Here is a 21,714-nt window from a genome sequence, read left to right as displayed (position 1 = left end):
TCAAGTGCAAGTCTTGACTTGCTTTCATTAACACCAAGTGGAGCTTGTCATGTGCCCTCGGAGCTCTTCGGTCGGGAGATATTGTTCACATTTCAGATACATTTAAAGCAGGGGTTCTCAAAGTGTTGATACCTGAGGGCCAATTTAGGAACCCAACATTGGACTGAGGGCCGCCAAAGGAAAAAAAAACAGAAAGAAATCCCATTTGTAATCATTTTAATGACCAGAATGCAGTTCTACAGTTTAGCGTTAAGTAATATAAAGTAATTTAAGCATTAATATAATAACGCTTTATAATTTACTGGGTAATTACCCAGTATTTTGGCCATTATTCTTACCTTCTAATTACAGGTTAATACCAAGTAACACATTTCTGTTACCATATATTTACTGGGTAAATAGCTAGTAATTGGGGGCTGTAGCTACCTGCTTATTACCAGCTTATAACCCAATAATACACTAAAATTCACCATATAGAAACCAGGTAAATACCCAGTATTTTTGTTTACACTTATTGGTCTGTATCCAGTAATGTCCAATAAACATTTAACAAGCTTAGTAGCTCCTGGATTAAAACTATCAACTGTAATTCACTGCAGGGCCGCCAGAAATGTTTCTGTGGGCCGCCATTGGCCCCCGTGCCGCACTTTGAGAACCAATGATTTAAAGCATTAAAGCTATAAAGGGACACTGTGTAGTATTTATGGGTTTATATGACCCAAAATCCACCATTTTATACATATAATGTGCTCCTGCATTGTCTAGTCGCTGTATAATAGTTTTTGTTTCATTTTCGTAGTGTTTCAAAAAGTCATGTAAAATAACACGGTCGCGGGGAGCCGTGGTTGCATAGCCACTGTTAGCAGCGAGACGCCATGTTTCTACTGGAGCCTGTAAGGACAAACGCGAGAGAACAAATCAAGCGTCGCTTTACTCGTAGCTGAAGTCCCGCCTCCACTCTCTCCGCTTAGTCTGCTACGGCCGCGGTAGCTCCGCCCTCTCCCTCGCCTCACGAACCTCATCTGCTGACACGGAGAAAGACGACGAGGACGACATTTGACCGGCCGAGGACACCGTAGCGCTCAGGGAAGGGAGGGGGGTGAGCAGAGGAGCAGTTCTTTGTTGTAAATTTCAGCCTCTCCTCTAGATGGCACTATAAACTACTTACTTCACCTTTAAGAAACTTTTCCGATTCCCCTGGAGCTTTTCTTCTATTCTCCATCTACTGCTGCCTGGTGTCCTCAGCTATCCCCATCCCCCCCCCACCCCTCCATCTTCATCCCCAAAAAAACATTTCCAGATGTGCCAAGAAGAAAAAAAAAAAAAGCTCCCTGCGCAGTAACTTAATAATGGATTTCATACGCTCAAAGCAAAGGTCACTTCCTCAGATTGTTACTCCACCTTCACAGGATTAGACTCACACACACACACACACACAAACATTCAACTATACACCGGTATCTAATGTGGAGATGGTGGCGTCACAGTCGCACAGGTCCGCACGTGCATCCGTCTTGGTTGCCGCTGGACGTCTGCCTGGAATAGTGCTGCGCTGGGCGGTTTTCAGCGACGGCTGCATGATGTGATCCCCCTCCCTCCCTGCCTCCCTCCCTCGGGGCTTTCCTTCTTTTTCTATCCCTGCTCTGAGTTCATGCTCTTCTCGCCCACCGTTTCATATCAACGCAGGTTTTTTTTTTTACTCGACCCCGTTTACCTCGCATTTGTATGCAATACGTCGGAGAGAGCTGGCGGGCTTGTCGTCGTCGTCGCCGCCGCCGCTAACGTATAATGGGAAACAGCTGTGACCCCGGGGAAGCTTTCTGTGGTTCATCAGCACAGTCGCACTCTCTCTGTGTCAGTGGATGCTCTTCGGTTCACACCGACGTGACTTTTATTTACCCTTTATTTTGACCGGGAGGTCACATTGGGTTTAAATCTCCAGGCTATTTATGCGTTTAGGAGGATTTATTGGCAACGAGGGCTCTTTTTTTGACAAATAAAGTAAGGTTTTTGGATGTTTCAGGTTCTTAAATGTGTATAATTTCATGGTTTCTTTGCGCCATTTAACAAAGAAATCATTCACACTGAATCGTTTTGGATCGATTCTCAATTCAACCGATTCGATTCATTCAAACGATAGAATGCACAGTGTGTTAAGGCAAATTATGGCACCAAAACAATACAGTTTGTATAAGATAATGTGATAATGTGATCACACAAAGGCAAACTTAAGACAAAAGTGAACATTTATTCATTCAAAACAAATAAAAACTTACCCACTGTACGAAACAATAACTAGCATAAATAAAAGCTTAGGCTAGCTGCCTTTTTCTCCCAGAAGTTACAAAAATAAACTGTACACAAATAACAAACTGGTGCTTTTTTTTCAAAATAGAAACTTAAAAAAAAATTAACACATAAAAATTTGATTGGTTAAATTTTGGGCTATCACTATTTTTTTCGCTGTTTTGTGTGGGGCTGAGCTGCCTTGGCGGCAGTCTGCACTCTCTGAGTGCTTTTCTTGTTATCAGTTGCATTCAAGTATTTTTAAATAAGGGTGTGATAGTTTAAACATGGAAATAATTCCGTTTTTGTTGCTTTAGAATAATAATAACAAGCTGTTTGTACTTCAGTCAACGGCCTTGCTTTATTGAAGCGGCCATTTTGTGCTTTAAAAATCTCTTTCACAGGTCAGATGGAGCCATGACAGGGTTATAAAACCTGAAAGTCAGGGCTGTGCGTCTTCACTGGTCTCGAGATTTGATTAAAAGTCCGTTTAATTGAATGAATACGGGCTGAAAACAACACTTTTGTTATCGTCACTGCACTCGTGTCCACATCAAGGTTATTTTCCCAAACACCTGCGCTGAAAGTAACCTCTGCGTCTTCTTCCTGTGTTGTCTCTCTCGTCTCTGTTTCAGATCTGAGGACAGACGGTGCCTTCTTGTGTGACGACGACGTCCCCCGCTCTGAGTTTCCTCGGGTGTTTCCGAAAAGCCATTTGGATTTCGGGCGTCTGCAGCCGCCGCACAAACCTACCCCCCCCCCCCCTCCCCCCCCCCCTCTCGTGACCCAGGGGGTCAACCCTTACCTGCTCTCGGGTGTGAAGCGGTGGAGCCGCTGCACAGCTGTGGCCTCGCAGACACGCGTTTAAACAATAGCATCTCTGTGCTTTCTCTAATCTGTGCCGTCGCACCTTGAAATAGCAGCGCTTTTTGCTCCACCATCACCCCCCCTTCCCCCCTCCACTTTTGCACACGCAGATATCATCAGTCACACAGGGGGGACATTTTGGGGACGTCGGGGTAAAACCAGTGGAGCTCGTCTCCGAGCATGCCCCCTCTGTCCACGCCCGACTCGTCCTGATCGATGAGCGCCGAGCGTCTTTGACTGACGCGGTCGAGTCCCATGACCTCCGCCGTCCTGACGCTAACAGGCCGCTAACAGCTACATGTTCAATTAGTTTTACTTGTTTGGTTTTATTTTTTTTTATTTTTTTTTTCTGGAGCACTGAAACACGTCCTCTGAGGATTACCGTCCTCCTTTTGTTTTTGTTTTTTTTTAAAAACTGCTGCTGCTGCTGCTGCTGCTGCTGCTGACGACGACATGGCTCTCAACATCGCCGCGATACGGGACACAAAATGGCTGACGCTGGAGGTGTGTCGGCAGTTCCAGAGGGGCACGTGTTCGCGCAGCGACGAGGAGTGCAAGTTCGCACACCCGCCCAAGAGCTGCCAGGTGGAGAACGGGAGGGTGATCGCCTGCTTTGACTCGTTGAAGGTAAGAAATTATTATTATTTTGCACCTTCAGTGCAGTTATAGCACCTGACGTACACCACCGTTCAAAAGTTAGGGGTCGCCTATGCAATTTTTGTTGTGTTTTCCATTAAAAGTAACGCTTTTATTCATGAAAAGAGTTGCAAAATGAATGGAAAATATATTAGAAATAATGATTTTTATTCAGAAAAGAACCAGCAAAACTGTGCTAACATCATCCAATAGCCTTCTAACGCCATTAGCAAACACAATGTATCAATAGAACACTGGAAATGGGCCTCTATACACCTATACACTCTATACAATGGGCCTCTATGAACATATTCCATTAAAAACCAGACGTTTGTATGTATACCGTGTATTTCTGATTCATTTAATGCTATATTCAGTGGGAAAAAAAGAGCCAAGGACATTTCTAAGTGAGCCGGTAGTGTATATGAGGTTTGAAGTGCTTGACCCTGTGAGACGAAAGGTCAGATGGCCTGTTGTCAAGTCCACTGTCACCACAGTTGTGCATATGTGTTTAGTTTTTAATTCTTCTTGTGTTACCATGCCGTGTCCGTTTGTCGTCGTCGCCGTCGTTCCACAGCGTCTATTCCTGGGGCGTATGTCAGCTGTTACACAGCCAGAGCCGCTTCTGCAACGTTTGGTTCCCACAGATCTAAGAAAAGACTTCATCAGTGAGCTTTATTTGTTGATTTGCCTTGTTTTTATTCACCAAAAAGAAGCAAGAATCTCAATTTTAACTAGAATATGACCTCTGTCTCAGCAGGAGTTGTAGATGAATCTATTATTAATCGATTACTACTTATAGCTGTGTGATAGATGCACAATATTAGACTTTTTTGCCGTTTTCCATGATGCCGATAAATTGCGAGTGCTTTTCCAATTCTTATTGGAAACTTAAAAAAAAAGATTATTCATCGATTACTAAATCAATCATTATTTATTTTGATAATCTATAATCGAGTTGAAGCTTTTATTCTATTAAAACAAGATTTCTGATCGTTTTAGCTTCTTATACGTCAATATTATCTTTGTTTCTTTGCTCCACATAAAGAAATCATTTAAGCTGAATCATTTTGGTTTATTGACCAAAACGAGACATTTGAGAACTTTATTGATCAACATTTTATGGACAAAACAAGTGGGGAGAGTGGGGAGCAGTACAGGGGGGCGTGGCCTGGTAGTGAAATCGGACACCTACTTATAGCTGTGTGAGGTTCTCTGTGAGATGGTCGCACGATATTGGACTTTTTTGCCATTTTCCATTATGCCGATAAATCGGGAGTGCTTTTCCAATTCTTATTGAAGCTTTCTTTCATGATTAAAACAAGATTTGTGCTAGTTTTAGCTTCGTAAACGTCAATATTTTCTTTGTTCCTTTGCTCCACACGACAAAGGAATCATTAAAAGTGAATCATTTTAAATCAGTCTTACGGCAAAACCGTTTTAAACTCTTCTCAATTATAACAAGGTCACTTTACACACACACACACGCGCGAGTGGTGTAAATGCGATGGCTGCATTGGAGAGGAACCTATTATTTTCGAGCTGACTGAAAACAAAAGGAGGAAAAAAAAAAAGGTGACAATGATAAATAGCCAAAGAAACTAGAGCAGAACACTGTGAAGAGCTTCGTCTCTGTGAAGCCGACGCCGTCGCTGGATTTCACACGGATCTCCACGCAGCGAGAGCTTTAAGTCTATTTCACAGTGTTCAGCGTCTGATGAGGTGAACTTCACTGAACCTGCGACATAAAAAGAGTTGGTTTGCGCGGGGGGGGGGGGGGGGGGGGGGGCGTCGTTGAACTGCGACCCCGTTCCCTTCCTGAAAGACGTGATGAGCTCTGCGGAGTGTGTAAAAGTGCATTGTCAATGATTTATTATTAGTATAAAAACAAGCTGCAGCTGTGATGTTACTGTACTTAACTGCTAAAGAGCTTCAAGCTCAATAAAAAACGCTTGTTTGTCTTTTTCCTATCATTAATAATTGGACTGTTTATCTCACTCTTGCACTAAAGTCCAGTGATTAAATTGGTGATTTTAGGAGTTGTTGATGATGTCTTGTGTTGTGATTTTGGTAGAAAAAAATCCTTCATTCTTCATTTACAAACTTCCGTCTCCAGGCAGATAAAGCTTTTCCTGTTGGCGTTAACGGTGTTTAACGCCGTCAAACGTTAGCGCATGACGCGCTTCCATGACGACTGACCGGAAAGAGATGCGCGTGACGTCATGTTCACATGACGATCGTTAAAATTAGTCTCTAAAGTAACGCTAAACCTTAAAAACCGAGGCACACATACGCAGTACACAGGTACGCTGGTTATTTGTTAGCGCTGCTCTTTTCGTTTTAATAAACAGACCGCTCGACAGCGCTAGAGGAGCTAATGCAGCTAACGGAGCTAACTGGTAAACGGCGGCCTGGACTCCGGTGCCGCCGCACGTAAACATGACGTCATGCTGGTCTTTTTCCGGTCAGTCGTCATGGAAACGGGCCGTGCGTTAACGTGCGTTAACCTAGTGCCCAGCGCTAACAAACATACGTTTTTACGAGTGAGTCAACGGCTGACGCACGTAAAGTTTAGCATTACTTTAGAGTGACACATTTTAACAATCGGGAGTCACGTAAACATGACGTCATGCTCGTCTTTTTCCGGTCAGTCGTCATGGAAACGGGCCGTGCGTTAACGTGCGTTAACCTAGTGCCCAGCGCTAATAAAGATACGTTATTACGAGTGCGTCAACGGCTGACGCACGTAAAGTTTAGCGTTACTTTAGAGTTACACATTTTAATAATCGGGAGTCACGTAAACATGACGTCACGCACGTCTATTTTCCCAGTCAGTCGCCGTGGAAACGCGTCATGCGCTAACATGCGTTAATTCCGCTAAACGAGAGAAATCCTGCACATTTGTCGTAAAACTCTGGCACAACCAGACTCAAAGATGTGCAGCGTAATGTGCCACGGCAGGTTGGGGTGAAAGGAAAAATAATAGGGGACAAAAATGAAAATGTGGTCATATAAATTCTGAAAGTTGTTTTCAGGGTTAAAGTTAGCATGATTTATGCCAGAATTCTGGAAAGGGTGTGGTCACCTCCCACTTTCAAGAGGCTTGGCCAATGGGCGGAGATGAAAACACTTTGCTTCTGTTGTTTTCGCCTCTAGCCCGCAAGAGTTTTGTGATTGGTTCCCTTTTTTTTAGGAGACTCTAGATTACGACGACCTCGGTTTTGTCCGTGTTAAAAAGTAGGAAGTTACAGTTCAAGACATTCCGACATTCCTGGAGAACAGACTGTGTTAAAAACGCTGAATTTTCCCATGATTTCTCTATTACATTTCGAGCCAGAAAAGCCTGCGAAACACACACACACGCACACACACACAGACACACACGCACTGACTGTCTGCTGTGTGTGCTCATGCCTCACAACACAACAGTCATTTGTAGGCCACTCAGGACATGTCAGTCAGCCCAAACTGTTAAATGTATAGACATAGACAGATCTCTATCTGCAGCCGCTCGTCTCTCCCTTCCCCCCCCCCCCCCCAACACACACACACACACACACACACACACACACACACACACACACACACCCACACACACACACACAGTAACAGAGCATGAATACAGGATTCTCTGTACTTTATAACGCCGACCTCTCCTCCTCGCTCACAGAGACTTTCCTCGTGACAGCTGAGAGAATGAATCCTTTATTATTATTATTATAATACGTGATAGGAAATGTGTTGAGGGTTCTCCTCCTCCTCCTCCATCTGATAAGGTTATCACACAACCAAAAAATAATAATAATATGATACAGAGATGAAAGAATTAATCTGTATGAAGCTTTTTTAAAGAAAGAAATCATTAAAACTGAACCATTTTGGTTTGTGGACAAAAACAGAGACGTTCGAGAACATCGTCATTTCCTGGTTTGACAATTTTCTGACATTTTTGGACCAAACGATTAATCGATTACCAAAATAATCGTAAGTTGCAGCTCTAATATGAATTCAGTTTCCCTCTGTGTGTGTGTGTTCTTGTGCTTGCGGCATACTGGGGACCAGTGAGGGTTTTTAACCAGCAAAGTGAGGACATTTTTAAAAAGTGAGGACATTTTTGGCCGGTCCTCGCTTTGTTTTCATTGAAATCACTTCCTTAGGTTGTAAACATGCTACACTCATAGGTCCTCAATTTGGCACAAAAACCGGTGTTTAACACACTTTTTGCTCTAGGGCTCCACCTGCAGACATTTTATGGTACTGCACCCAGTAGTTCTTTATAGATGTCATTGATGAAGTAGATATTTGTAATTGTAAAAATAATTGTAATGCAGCAAGTACAAGTGTGTGTGTGTGTGTGTTTGTGTGTGTTCTTGTACCTTCGGCATACGGAGGACCAGTGAGGGTTTTTAACCAACAAAGTGAGGTCATTTTTACGAAGTGAGGACATTTTGGCCGGTCCTCACTTTGTTTTCATAGAAATCACTTTTTTTAGGTTGTAAACATGCTATACTCATATAGACATCCTCAATTTAGTACAAAAACCCGCTTTCCAGCCCTGGTGTTTCACACACTTTTTGCTCTGGGGCTCCACCTGCAGACATGTTATGGTACTGCACCTAGTAGTTCTATAAAGATGTCATTCATGAAGTAGATATTTGTAATTGTAAAAATAATTGTAATGCAGCAAGTACAAGTGTGTGTGTGTGTGTGTGTTCTTGTACTTGCGGCATACAGAGGACCAGTGAGGGTTTTTAACCAACAAAGTGAGGTCATTTTAACGAAGTGAGGACATCATTTTGGCCGGTCCTCAATTTGTTTTCATTGAAATCACTTTTTTTTAGGTTGTAAACATGCTATACTCATATAGACATCCTCAATTTAGTACAAAAACCCGCTTTCCAGCCCTGGTGTTTCACACACTTTTTGCTCTGGGGCTCCACCTGCAGACACGTTATGGTACTGACTGCACCCAGTAGTTCTATATGGATGTCATTCATGAAGTAGATATTTGTCATTTTTACCCGGGCCTCAGTATGCAGCAAGTACAAGAGTGTGTGTGTGTGTGTGTGTGTGTGTGTGTGTGTGTTAATTCTGACTTGGAGAACAAGCTCGGCCTTTCAGATGTCTGATAAGGACGGGGACAGGGTGGGTGGAGAATGGCTAAACTGTCACTTCTGTCCACCTGGAGCTGAAGAACAATTTCAGTTTGTCTGTTTTTTTTTTTTACGTGAGGCCAAAAAGACAATGAAGAATGGCTTCTTTCATCTCTCACTATTCTGTTATGATGAATCCTTGAAAATGAAACTGTAGCCTCCTCGGCGGCGGCGGCGATGGTGGTGGTGCTCGCAGCATCCTACGCTGCTCCCAGCATGTCTTTAGTGTGATGTCTTGGGGGGGGGGGGGGGTTATTTTCTGTCTCCCTCTGTGCCTCTACATTTGTCATCGCTCGAAATAGGACGAGCCGCTTCATCTCTGTCCAGCTATTGTCACATTTTTCGGCGGGTAAACATGAGATAGCGGCCCACGCCAGCGTCATCCGTTTCAATCGGAGGCGTGACATCTAAATGTGACCTCGGCGACAGGAGCGGCTTTGTCACCGTTCAGGGTCCAGAATAATCCAGATTAGTCTTGGTGTTTTTTTTTTTTCATTTTTACATTTTGAATTTGGAAACAAGAGTTGTAACAGTGTAGATGGAGATAATACTGTATTTTAACAACTGGAAACTGAAGTTTGTACGATCGCTTTCTCTCCAACACCAAGAGAGAATTCCAATTCCTTGCTTAATCCTCAATCTTAATCTTCAATCTCAAAAATGCGCTCCCTCTAGTGCAAGTGCTGTCCCGATTCTCAGAAAAATTAAGTTGAGGGCCAAGTTTAAGGGCTGTATCGCCCTCAATATCGAGATTTTCCGAGACCACCCTTGGGAGCAAGGGCTACCCAGAATGCATTGCGTGTTTTGACATAACAAAGATGCCAGCGAAAGCAGCGAAACGAGTGCGATACAAAGTACAGAAGTATTTTCTTTGTTAATAGAGATATAAAAATGATAGAAAACCATTGTATTATCTTAGTTTAGGCCCATATTATGGATTACTGACGTCATTGTTGCGTAACATTTATTTTTATTTCACGATCTTTTGTGCGCACACGCGATGGTTTGCTATGGTTTACTTTTCAATAAGTCGTGGTGTGTGGTAACTGTCAGCTGAATATTTGTACGAGTATCATCTTATAACTGACTGACAACCTAATAACTCGACTGACAAACGGATTGTAATAAATAATCCTGACGTAAATGTGTTCTTCTTTTTTTTGGAGTTGACGGACTAGACTCAGCTTTCGCGTTATTCTGCCCCCTACAGTCTGAAGACTTATCTGCATTTAAGGGGTGTCCCATTTCTAAGTGACAAAATAACCCTCAACACTTGGTTTTGAGGGCCAGTTAAGATTAAGGCTTGAGTTTGAGGGTTAAGATTGGAATTGGCCCTTTGTTATTCTTAATCCACCATAGACCCGAGCAGGCGTAAATGTGTCACATCCTTAATCGATACGGACAGCGCCGTGTCTGCAGGTCACGTGGTTTTGAATACGTTTCCTTTAACCTTTAGGATACTTGTTGCCGTGTCCGTGCAAATTAAACCATGGCGGCGGCGCGTAGAGGGGGTGGGCTGAAGCAAATGAGCGACAACACCTTGGGTAATGGAGTTAGTGCAGTCACGCCCGGTCATGTGATGATGTCATGCCTCTGACAGTGGCCTTTTGTTAAAGCACTCCCCCCCCCCCCCCCCCCCCTCTTTTTTCTGCCGTCGTGGCCCTAAACTGGTCAGTTTGTGTGTTTTAACACACACACACACACACACATGTCAGAGGCTGTGGGATCACATGGCCAGTCAGGTTTTATCAGGTGACCTCCACGCCTGAGCGAGCGTCAGTCGCTGCAGAGGTGGTTGTTATTGGGGTTGTGTTTCCGTCAAGGCTGCGGCGGTCATCCAGGAGAAAGTGGTGAAACAGTAGTGGCCACTTTCAGGTGTGTGTGTGTGTGTGCGCGCGGTGTGTTGTTTTTCTCATGTGTGTCACAGACTCGGTACACACACCCTCCTCCTCCTCCTCCCGTGGGATTGAGGCGCCCTGGTTTCCCTCGCTCGGTAAGAACATCTTAATCCCGACTCTCTCCGAGTCGTGGGACGGCTGAAAATCTGTAATATAGAAACACGAGAGAACGTGGAGAGAAGGTGGAGAGAGTGATGAAGAGGGAGATTAGAGTAGTTAAGGGTTAAGTTAAGTGTTGTTGTCCTGCACCAAAGTCCATAGAGAAAATCATTAATTTAACATCACAGCATACAGGAGTAGTTGATCCACTTCTACCTCCTTTAGTCTGTATATTAGTATTATTTTTATGAATACTGTGTTTAATATCTTTCATTCTGATTAACGTAAGTGACACAAAGTTACCACACGAGGCAGCAGTCAACCAGCAGCTCCCGTGTTCCCGCGAGCGAAAAAAATCGACGATTTTCTCTATGGGGTTCGGTGTGAGGAGAGTTAGCGCTTGACAACCTTTTAGTTTCCAGCTGAAAAAAGTGAGAAAATTAACAAAAACAACAACAAAGCAGTGATAAAGGGGGAACCAAGAGATTAGAGTAGTTAAGGGTTTTTGTAAGTGTGGTCGTTTGCCATAAAACAGCCTTTTTTTTCGCAGTAGCTCTCCTGCACCAAACCCCATAGAGAAAATCACTAATTTAACATCACAGCACACAGGAGTCGTTGATCCACTTCTACCTCTGTGAGTCTCTTTAAATGTGTTGTTTTTATGAATTCTGTGTCTAATATCTTTAATTCCGATTAACGCAAGTGACACAAAGTGACCACACGAGGCAGCACTCGACCAGCAGCTCCTGTGTCCCCGCGAGCGAAAAATCAATGATTTTCTCTATGGGGTTTGGTGTGAGGAGAGTTAGCGCTTGACAACCTTTTAGTTTCCAGCTGAAAAAAGTGAGAAAATGAGCAAACAATAACAACAAAGCAGTGATAAAGGGGGAACAAAGAGATTAGAGTAGTTAAGGGTTTTTGTAAGTGTGGTCGTTTGCCATAAAACAGCCTTTTTTTTCGCAGTAGCTCTCCTGCACCAAACCCCATAGAGAAAATCACTAATCTAACATCACAGCACACAGGAGTCGTTGATCCACTTCTACCTCTGTGAGTCTCTTTAAATGTGTTATTTTTATGAATTCTGTGTTTAATATCTTTAATTCCGATTAACGCAAGTGACACAAAGTGACCACACGAGGCAGCAGTCGAACAGCAGCTCCCGTGTCCCCGCGAGCGAAATATCGATGATTTTCTCCACGGGGTTTGGTGTGAGGAGAGTTAGCACTTTTCGTTTCCAGATGACAAAAACCTGTTTAAAAGTGAGAAAAATTAAAGTGCTAAGTGGCTAAGCTAATTTAATCTGTCCCTTTAAGTTCTGGAAAACGTGACCTTGAGTCGCTGCCACAAGTCCAGACAGACACCAGACAGATGTGAAATGTAAACACGTCGTAGATCATTATCATTTCACTTCGTTCTAACTTAACCCTCGAACCCTCAGGCTCTCTTTTTTTTTTATTTTTTACTTTTTTGAGGAACTTCAGGAAGCGTTTGTGAACATGAACTTTGTGCCCCCCCCCCCCCCCACCACCACCACCACCACCACCATCCCATCCCCCCTTTATTTCACCTCTCTTGTGTAAAAAAGATGGGCTCGGCTGCATTCCTCAGCGTAATCCTCTCAAACAGGGCCACACCCAGAGCAGAGCGAGCGTGGGGGGGTTGTCAATGCCACCCCCCCGCCCCCCCCCCCCCCCCCCCCCCACACACACACACACACACTCGCAGTCATTCACACAGACACAATGAGCCTCTGACTGCAGCAGAACAACACTGGCCTGCAGTGGACCAGGTTCTGCTTTGATAAGACCACCTCCTCCACCACCTCCTCCACCACCTCCTCCTCCTCCTCCTCCTCCTCCTCCTCATATCCAGACATGTGCACTGTGCCTTCTCTACTGTGCCCAATTTAATATGATCCATGCGATTTGACCCACAACTGATCTGAAAATAGTTCAAGGAGAAAAATAAAAAAAAGATGCCGCCAGAGGAAGTCAGAAAAGTCTAAATATTTGATATTTTTGCCACTTATTTCCCTTTGATTTGTCACATTTAATTGGAATTAAAATGAATTCAACGACAAACGGCGTTCACACAGGAGTTATTGATGTCGCTGCTGCCCGATCGGAGGCTTTGATACCGTAGGGGAGAGACTTTTTAATTGGGCCACTGCTCTGACCCACATCTGTGAGTGTGTGTGTGTGACATGTGAGGCCTGTTTTGTGTCCAATGATGAGTGAGAAATGGCAGCTTTTACCGTTATTTAGGCCATGAAACTGTTGAGAGATGAAGTTTGAATTTGCTTCAGTGCAAGCGCTACAGGTTTTAATCTAAATTTTGCCAAATAATTCTCAGTAATTATAGCAGAGGTTTGTGGGGAAGTGGCCTCTTCAGCTCGTCCTTGAACTGAATACGGTGGGAATTAAAGGACACCTCTTCGCGATGACAGGGATAGAGATAGAGAAGTGGTGCTGTTTACGTACAGCAAGACGCTGGAGGAGCCGAAAATGTGTTGGAAATCCAGCTGCACATTAGCACCCAGCATGCCGAGCTGTCGGAGCGGGAGGTCGGCAGTTCAAACCCAGCCAGAGCACATTGTAACGGTGATGTGTGACATTTTCTGCACGACTCTGGTGCTGATGTGTTAGCGTCTGAGTGACGCACGCACAGCCGGGTTACAGTCGCTCCAATGTACCGCTCAAAAAAACAACGTTTTTCTTTAACCCAGATCTTGGTAAATTGCTGTGGGAATAAGACGCATCTCCGTATATATGGACATCCTGGGGGTGTGTGTTTATAGGTCACACTACAGGAGGAGTGATAATTGTGGTTAGAAGTCACAAAAAATACTATTTTTGTTCATAAAATCACAAATTCAAAGTCGGATCAAAGTGCATCAGGGCAAATGGATCATTTACTAAATTTAAAAAATTAATTAAAATTATTCCTTAAAAGGTTTGCGAATAATTTCCACGGATCCTTGTTCAGGGCGATGCCGACTATTATGATGGTAAATTTCAAGTTATTCTGAGATACTTTTTGTTTTTGTGAAGAAAGTCAGCTCACTGTCAAAGTGCATCAGGGCAAATGTATAATTCCCTGAATTTCAAAAATTCGTAAAAATTATTTCTTAAGAGGTTTGCAAATATTTTCGACAGATCCTTGTTCAGGGCGATGCTGACTATTATGATGGTAAATTTCAAGTTATTCCGAGATACTTTTTGTTTTTGTGAAGAAAGTCAGCTCACTGTCAAAGTGCATCAGGGCAAATGGATCATTCCCTGAATTTCAAAAATTCATTAAAATTATTTCTTAAGAGGTTTGCAAATAATTTCAACGGATCCTTGTTCAGGGCGATGCTGACTATTATGATGGTAAATTTCAAGTCATTCCGAGATACTTTTTGTTTTTGTGAAGAAAGTCAGCTCACTGTCAAAGTGCATCAGGGCAAATGGATAATTTCCTGAATTTCAAAAATTCATTAAAATTATTCCTTAAGTGGTTTGCGAATATTTTCGCCGGATCCTTGTTCAGGGCGGTGCCGACTATTATGATGGTAAATTTCCAGTCATTCTGAAATACTTTTTTTTTTGTGAAAAAAGTCAGCCCTTTTATTCAATACTGAGCAAACAATAATGGTGTAATTGATATTTCAGATGCTGTCCTCACTCACATCAAAACTACACATACAATTATTGTTTTAGCTCCCGTGTTCCTCGGCGAACTACGATATTATAAATCGGGCTAATGAAGTGTGTTTATCTTCTTCTGTAAAGCAGCACAGCTGAATAAATGTGAGCGGTTGTAGTTTGTGAACATAAATGAGCTTCACATCTGCTGCTGTAGCAGAGTCTCACCTGGTCTCAGTCTGCCCACTGCCTCTGAGTCATCCCTTTTTATTAGTATTATTATGATGATGCTGAAGATGATGATGATTATTTTCCATCTCACTCTCGCTGCCCACAGTGCTGCTGTTCAACAAAAAGATTCTCTGCAATTTCACCCTCTCTCTCTTTTGCTCTGTGTGTCCTCACACGTGGTGATTTTCACAGGACTCAGTGCTGCAGTGATGCTGCTGTTGCTGCTGCAGTGAATGCTGCTGCTGCTGCTGCTGCCGCTGCTGCTGCTGCTGCTGCATGCGAGCACCTCTGCAGCAAACTCCACGGCCTGCCGCGCGCTTGACCTTTCTGCGCTCGCATTAATTATTGATATGCAGCTTCGTCGTTACTCAACGGAGGCAGACTGAGGTTTAAAAAAAAAAAAAGCAAAATAATCACTAGTTTCAGGCTCGCGTTGTTCTGCGTGTGTGTGTGTGTCTTATATCGTTAAAATGTGTTGACTTTGCCCTCAGGGCTTCTTTAATTCCTCGTCTGATGACAAAACTTACAAAGACACACACACACAGCCCAACATGCTACATCCTTCCTACTACACACACACACACACACACACACACACACACACACACACACACACACACACACACACCTAGGGAGCAGCAAACCATCAGACAGACAGGCCCAGCTGTCTCCCAGAGGCCGCTCTCCATAATGAGACAGAGATCTTCTTAATTGGCTTCGTCTAATGAGGCAACCGAAATGCAATCTTTTGGGGCCTTTACACCACAATGGCTTCTCTTCTCTTCTCTCTCTCTCTCGCGCTTTTATTTTTATCTAAATGACTGTTGGTCTGTGTCAAACAGGCTGTTGTGAACCAGGCCAGTGTAGCATGACATCCTCAGTCCCATAACGAGGGACACATGTCACTTTTATGTCCTTCTCTGGTTCCAGTCGACGAGGCGGCTGACGTTTATACGGCGTCGTCGTCGTCAAGTGTAGCCGTGTAGAGTGTTTCGCCGAGGTTATTATTACAGTGAACGAAAACTAAGGAAATTAACATTTCTCATCGTTCAACAAACGATAACTCACTGAGTTGAATTGCTTGTTTGCAGATCTGGCCAAAAACCAACTAAAATGGTCGTGAAAATGTTTATTTTTTCATCTCTCACCTGGCAAATGCTCTATATTACAAAGAACTACCACTAAAACTAAGCATTGACATAAAATAAAAACTCACAAACGCGCTCTAAAAGTGATTCATTTTAACAACAAAAAGTCAAAACTAAATAAAAACTCAAACTATTATAACCTTGGCTGGTAGGTATTGTTTTTTTACGTGCACTCTAGATTCTGACGTGACATCAGCGATTTATTTTCTTCCATTAAACAAAATCAAAACAAAACTTTCAACCCGAGTGCAGTAGGAAAACTGTTTACCCCCCTTATCAAGTAAAATGACCTCAAATAACCCAGCATGACCCCGGGCCGGTGTCAGCCTTGGGCAGAATATAAGAAATTCAATGAAATGCAACCCCCTAGTGGTTGGAGGGAGAAACGTCACCAATAATATTGATTGAATAAAGAAAAAAGTGCAGAAAAGAGCTCATAAAATAAAAATAAATCCAGACGGTGAAGGAAGAACGTGTACTGTTTGTAGCTTTAACTTCAGCGGGTGATATTTGTGTCACACACCCCCTCCTCCCTGTGCCACACAGGGCGACCATACCATAAAGGTCAACCTCAGGTCATGGCAGCGTATCCATGCCTCTGTACGTGTATGTGTGTGTGTGTGTGTGTGTGTGTTTGAGCCAACAGTGGGGGGGGGGGGTTGCATGCAAAGTTCATGGCTGAAAGTGAGATGACCGGTTTCACACCCAGCAGATGCCTGCACCAGTAACCCACAGCGACAGGTGTGTGTGTGTGTGTGTGTGGGGGGGGGGGTGGGGGGGACACTAATTGACAGCGCACAGTGTCGGGGTAAACCCGCGGTGTGTGAGGGATAAATGATAAAACTGGGAGGAATTTATTCTCTTAATTTGGACAGAAATGGACGTTTTATTGCAGTTAACGGCGTCAACATTAACGCTAGTGCTGGACGCGTTAAGGCACGCTAACACATGGCGCATTTCCATGACGACTGACTGGAAAAAGACGCGCGTGATGCCATGTTTACGTGACTCCCCGATTGTTAAAATTAGTCTCTAAAGTAGTGCTAAACTTTAAAAACAGATGCACACATATGCAGTACACAGGTACGCTAACGTTATTTGTCGCGCTGCTCTTTTCCTTTAATAAACAGACCGCTCCAGTTCCACTGATGGCGCGCTAACGGCGCTAAAGGAGCTAATGGAGCTAACCTCGTAAACAGTGCCTGGACGCGGCACGACACGTCTTTTCCGGTCAGTCGTCATGGAAACGCGTGCGTTGACGCGCCGTGCGTTGACGCGCCGTGCGTTGACGCGCCGTGCGTTGACGCGCCGTGCGTTGACGCGCCGTGCGTTGACGCGCCGTGCGTTGACCTAGTGCCCAGCTCTAGTTAACGTACATTAACGCATGCCGCGTTTCCATGACGACTGACCGGAAAAAGACGTCATACGTGACGCCATGTTTACGTGCCGCTTTACCAGAGTCCAGGCACGGTTTACCAGTTAGCTGCGTTAGCTCCTCTTACAGTGGAACTTGCGCGGTCTGTTTATTAAAGGAAAAGAGCAGCGCTACAACTAACGTTAGCGTACCTCTGTACTGCGTATGCCTGCCTCTGTTTTTAAAGTTTAGCGTTACTTTATAGAGACTCATTTTAACAATCGGGGAGTCGCGTAAACATGACGTCACGCCCAGCACTAGAATATTTACGACTATATTCCCATTCTTTTCAAATACTATAGAATTTTGTGTTTTACTTTTTCTGAATTTTCAATCCTTTACAAAGAATACGTCTTATATATGTGACGAAATAAAGGCTTTAGATAGCGGTGAAGCTACGCTAAACAGTTGTAGCTTCTTCCTTGTTAAATTAAAAAATGCCTCCGTTTTTAAACATAAGCAGCTAAAGGATAATAATAATAATAAGGTGCACCTGGTTCAGCCTGATGTGATGTTTTGTTGCCACTGACGATGATGAGGCTCCTGAGGATGTTCTCGCTCCCCCGCGGGCTGCACCGCACTGCTAACCCACACAGGAGATGATGAAAACCGTCCTCCTGAGGGCAGCTGAGGGGGAGCTCAGCGGAGGAGACGACGACGGCGGCATCGGCGTTAAAAAAGTGCCCTTTGGTCAAAGAGAGACGAGATCAATACGCTGGAGTTCAGTGACTCACGCGGCAGCAGCCAGAGTTTTATTTATCTGCTTCTAATCTGACGTGGAGGAAACGTATCGACGCATAATTCATCCGTGTTGGTTCTCTACCTCTTTCCAGGCCTTAGTTCCCATACATGAAAGGCTAAAGGTCCACAGGATTTTTCTTTTACCTTCTCGTTCTTCTTCTTCTCTCTAATTCAAGATTCAAGATTTGTTTATGTGTCACACGAGATTCGTAGAGCTGCAACTAACGATTCTTTTCTAAGCCGATTGATCCAGTCATCGTTTGCTCAATCCTGGAAATGATTGATGATTCACTTTTTACTGATTTCTTTGTTTTACGGAGCAAATAAACAAAGAAATTATTCACATTTAAGAAGCTGAAACGACCAGAAATCTTGTTTTAATCGTGAAAACCGATTAATGGAGTACTTCTTTCAGCTCTAATTTCATATTCTTATCTATAAAAACCAACATGATTTGTCACATTTTCCGTCTTTTATCCCTCTCGTGACTTTGAACTGTCTCTCGTTATTGGATATAAATAACTGCGAGACATCACAGTGTTTACAGTGAGTACGATCGCTGCCGTGCTCCACATTCTCTGTTGAAACTGTACCTTTATTATTATTATTATTTTTTTATTTGACGTCAGCAGCCAAAGCTTTAATCTCCAAACTGGGGAGTAAGCAGCCAAACAACAGTTCTGTCCTTATCTGCTGAGTGTGTTGGAAAAAGAGGCTTTGATGAATAGATCTCTTCTCTCTCCCTTCCATCTCATTATCCCCTTTTATCTGTTTTATGGATTTACACAACTCCTCAAACGCGCCATGACACGTGGTCAATAGTGTTAGTGTGGAGGGGATGGGGGGGGGGGTGAAGAAAACATAGACTACTCATGTGTGTGATTAGCATATGTAGTGGATTTGTGCTATTTTGGGCACCTTTGATCACTGGAGAGTGCTTGAAAATGTAAAATCTGGAAGTTAAAATAAAATAACATACACTGGATTTCAACTAACGGCCTTTTTCCAAACAAATCTACTCTTAAAGTCTTCCACTTTAAGTACATTTTACATCACAGCACAAAGGAGTTGTTGATCCACTGCTGCCTCCATCATGAAGTTCAAATTCTTATTTTTTTTATTCGGCATTTGAAATACTAGTGCAGTGCCCGTAGGTTGTATGTTTCCCTATAGTGGGAAATGGATAATTTCCTGAGTTTAAAAAAATCATTAAAATTATTCCTTAAGAGGTTTGCGAATATTTTCGACAGATCCTTGTTCAGGTCGATGTCGACTATTATGATGGTAAATTTCAAGACCTTCAGAGATACTTTTTGTTTTTGTGAAGAAAGTCAGCTCACTGTCAAAGTGCATCAGGGCAAATGGATAATTTCCTGAGTTTCAAAAATTCCTGGAAATTATACCTTAAGAGGTTTGCGAATAATTTCGATGGATCCTTGTTTAGGGCGATGCCGACTATTATGATGGTAAATTTCAAGTCATTCTGAGATACTTTTTGTTTTTGTGAAGAAAGTCAGCTCACTGTCAAAGTGCATCAGGGCAAATGGATCATTTCCCGAATTTCAAAAATTCATTAAAATTAGTCCTTATGAGGTTTGCAAATATTTTCGACAGATCCTTATTCAGGGCGATGCCGACTATTATGATGGTAAATTTCAAGTGATTCCGAGATACTTTTTGTTTTTGTGAAGAAAGTCAGCTCACTGTCAAAGTGCATCAGGGCAAATGGATCATTTCCCGAATTTCAAAAAACATTAAAATTATTCCTTATGAGGTTTGCAAATATTTTCGACAGATCCTTATTCAGGGCGATGTCGACTATTATGATGGTAAATTTCAAGTTATTCCGAGATACTTTTTTGTTTTTGAGAAGAAAGTCAGCTCACTGTCAAAGTGCATCAGGGCAAATGGATCATTTCCTGAATTTCAAACTTGCTTTTTAGATAGATCAGTACCTCGTACAACCACACGTTCAAAAACACCCCCAAACTACCAGTGTAAGTTGAAGTTGGCTGTGTGTGACTGTGTGTTGTGTCAGTGTGTAAAGCCGGTGAAATCTGTCTTCTCAGCACGGGGAAATGACAGCTTGTCAAAGGCAGGCTTTAGTTGTGACTCACCAGATTGAGCGGTGGCATTGTCGTCTTCCAGTTTTACTTCAGGGCGTGTGAGTGTGTGTGAGTGTGTGTGTACAGTACACACACACTCACAGTACATCACAGGTCTTTATCCCTCAGATTAGACGAGCTCTGGAGGGTGGGTTTCATGTCTCAGCAGGTCACAGATGATCAGATTAACTGTAAGGAGGGCTCTGTGCAGACTTTGGGGCTGGATTAGCGAGCGGTGGCAGGACCTGGACTCTGCAGACAGGTGCCACCACCACCACACACTCTCTGCAGCCGCCCTTTAACCAAACACTCACACCTGATGTTTATTTTTTAAATATTCTCTGCTTCTTTTTTCAATCCATCTGTGAAAGAGGTGAATAAAATAAAAGTTTTTTTTTAAGTATTTAAGAGCGAATACTGTCTATACGCTGCAGATAAGAGATTATTGAAGACAGGGTTTTTACACATTAATGACACAGAGTGAGAATGTCTGTTGTTTTACGCCCTTATTTTGAAAGTCACTTTTTGGGTGCGGACGTTGCACGGTCAGCACTTTTTCACCCCCGTAGCTGTGGGTGCGTTTGTTTTCGCAGCCTGTGGGAGACGGAGAGACAGATTCCTGCATTCCAAGCTTCCCTTTTTTTAATCTCACCTTCATGCATTACTCTATCCTTGTGTAATCTCGGGCGTGTGTGGGATTACAGCAAAGGCACTTAATTACTGCTGAGGCAACACCGTTGTGTGTGTGTGTGTGTGTGTCCTTTTCTTATTTGTTGTTAATTGCCGCCTCGCCGCCACAGTTTCGACTTTTTTAAGAGACGACTCGCTTCTTCTTCTTCTTCTTCTTCTTGCTCCACTGTTCTCTCCATTGATTCCACTTCTCCATTACCAGGGCCCCAAATGTAAGCAAAAAGCCCTGGGCTATCATTTCATAATGGATTTTGTGCTTCCTGGTGTCCTGGAGCCGTGGATCCATTAGTCCAAACGGATCCATTAGAGCCCCCAAAAAACAAAACAGGATCCTTAAGAGGGAAATGTGTGTGTGTGTGTGTGTGTGTGTGTGTGTGTGTGTGTGTGTGAGGATGAAGGGAAGCCCTGTCCCTGTGCAGCCATGGCTCTGGTGTTCCACCTCGTGCTGGGATCACTGGGCTCCGCTGTCCTCTCTGCGTCTCACGGCCGAGGGCTTTCACCAAAGTGGTTTCCCTGTGACCTGTGATACGCTGGCTGACCCATAACCAGCCATCGGTGTGTGTGCAGACGCTGGCTCACTTTACACCCATTTGTCCCACAGTAAACTGAGAAAGAAGGAAAAAGGAAAGAAAAGCAAGCGAGAAAGAGAGCGATTATTTTCTGCGCTGACCTTCATTGGATTTATTTTATTTCATTTCGTTTCACGTCCATGCGGTAAATGCCATTTTTAATAAGTTTTGAAGGAATGGAAACGCACGACGGTGACGTCGCTTTCAGCGTTTCACCACCATTTTCACGCCACAAACGACAAACACAGATC

At 43.4% G+C, this 21,714-nt stretch overlaps 1 protein-coding gene across 4 annotated transcripts in view; it reads left to right on the top strand.

Annotated features, from left to right (window-relative positions):
- LOC310943466 (muscleblind-like protein 2a) overlaps nucleotides 1-21,714 on the top strand; it is a 72,285-nt gene that overhangs the window by 5,982 nt on the left and 44,589 nt on the right. For all 4 annotated transcript variants that reach the window (XM_083909038.1, XM_083909040.1, XM_083909037.1 and 1 more), the window contains exon 2: nucleotides 2,922-3,780. In XM_083909038.1, coding sequence (XP_083765164.1) covers nucleotides 3,607-3,780 — 174 coding nt within the window. In that variant the 5' untranslated portion in view covers nucleotides 2,922-3,606. The remainder of the gene's footprint in view (nucleotides 1-2,921; nucleotides 3,781-21,714) is intronic.

This window comes from Microchirus variegatus (assembly GCF_963457635.1).
Source record: "Microchirus variegatus genome assembly, chromosome: 22".
Lineage (NCBI taxonomy): Eukaryota > Metazoa > Chordata > Actinopteri > Pleuronectiformes > Soleidae > Microchirus > Microchirus variegatus.
Note: the sequence above shows the minus strand (reverse complement) of the source record. Positions and strands in the feature narration are given on the sequence as shown.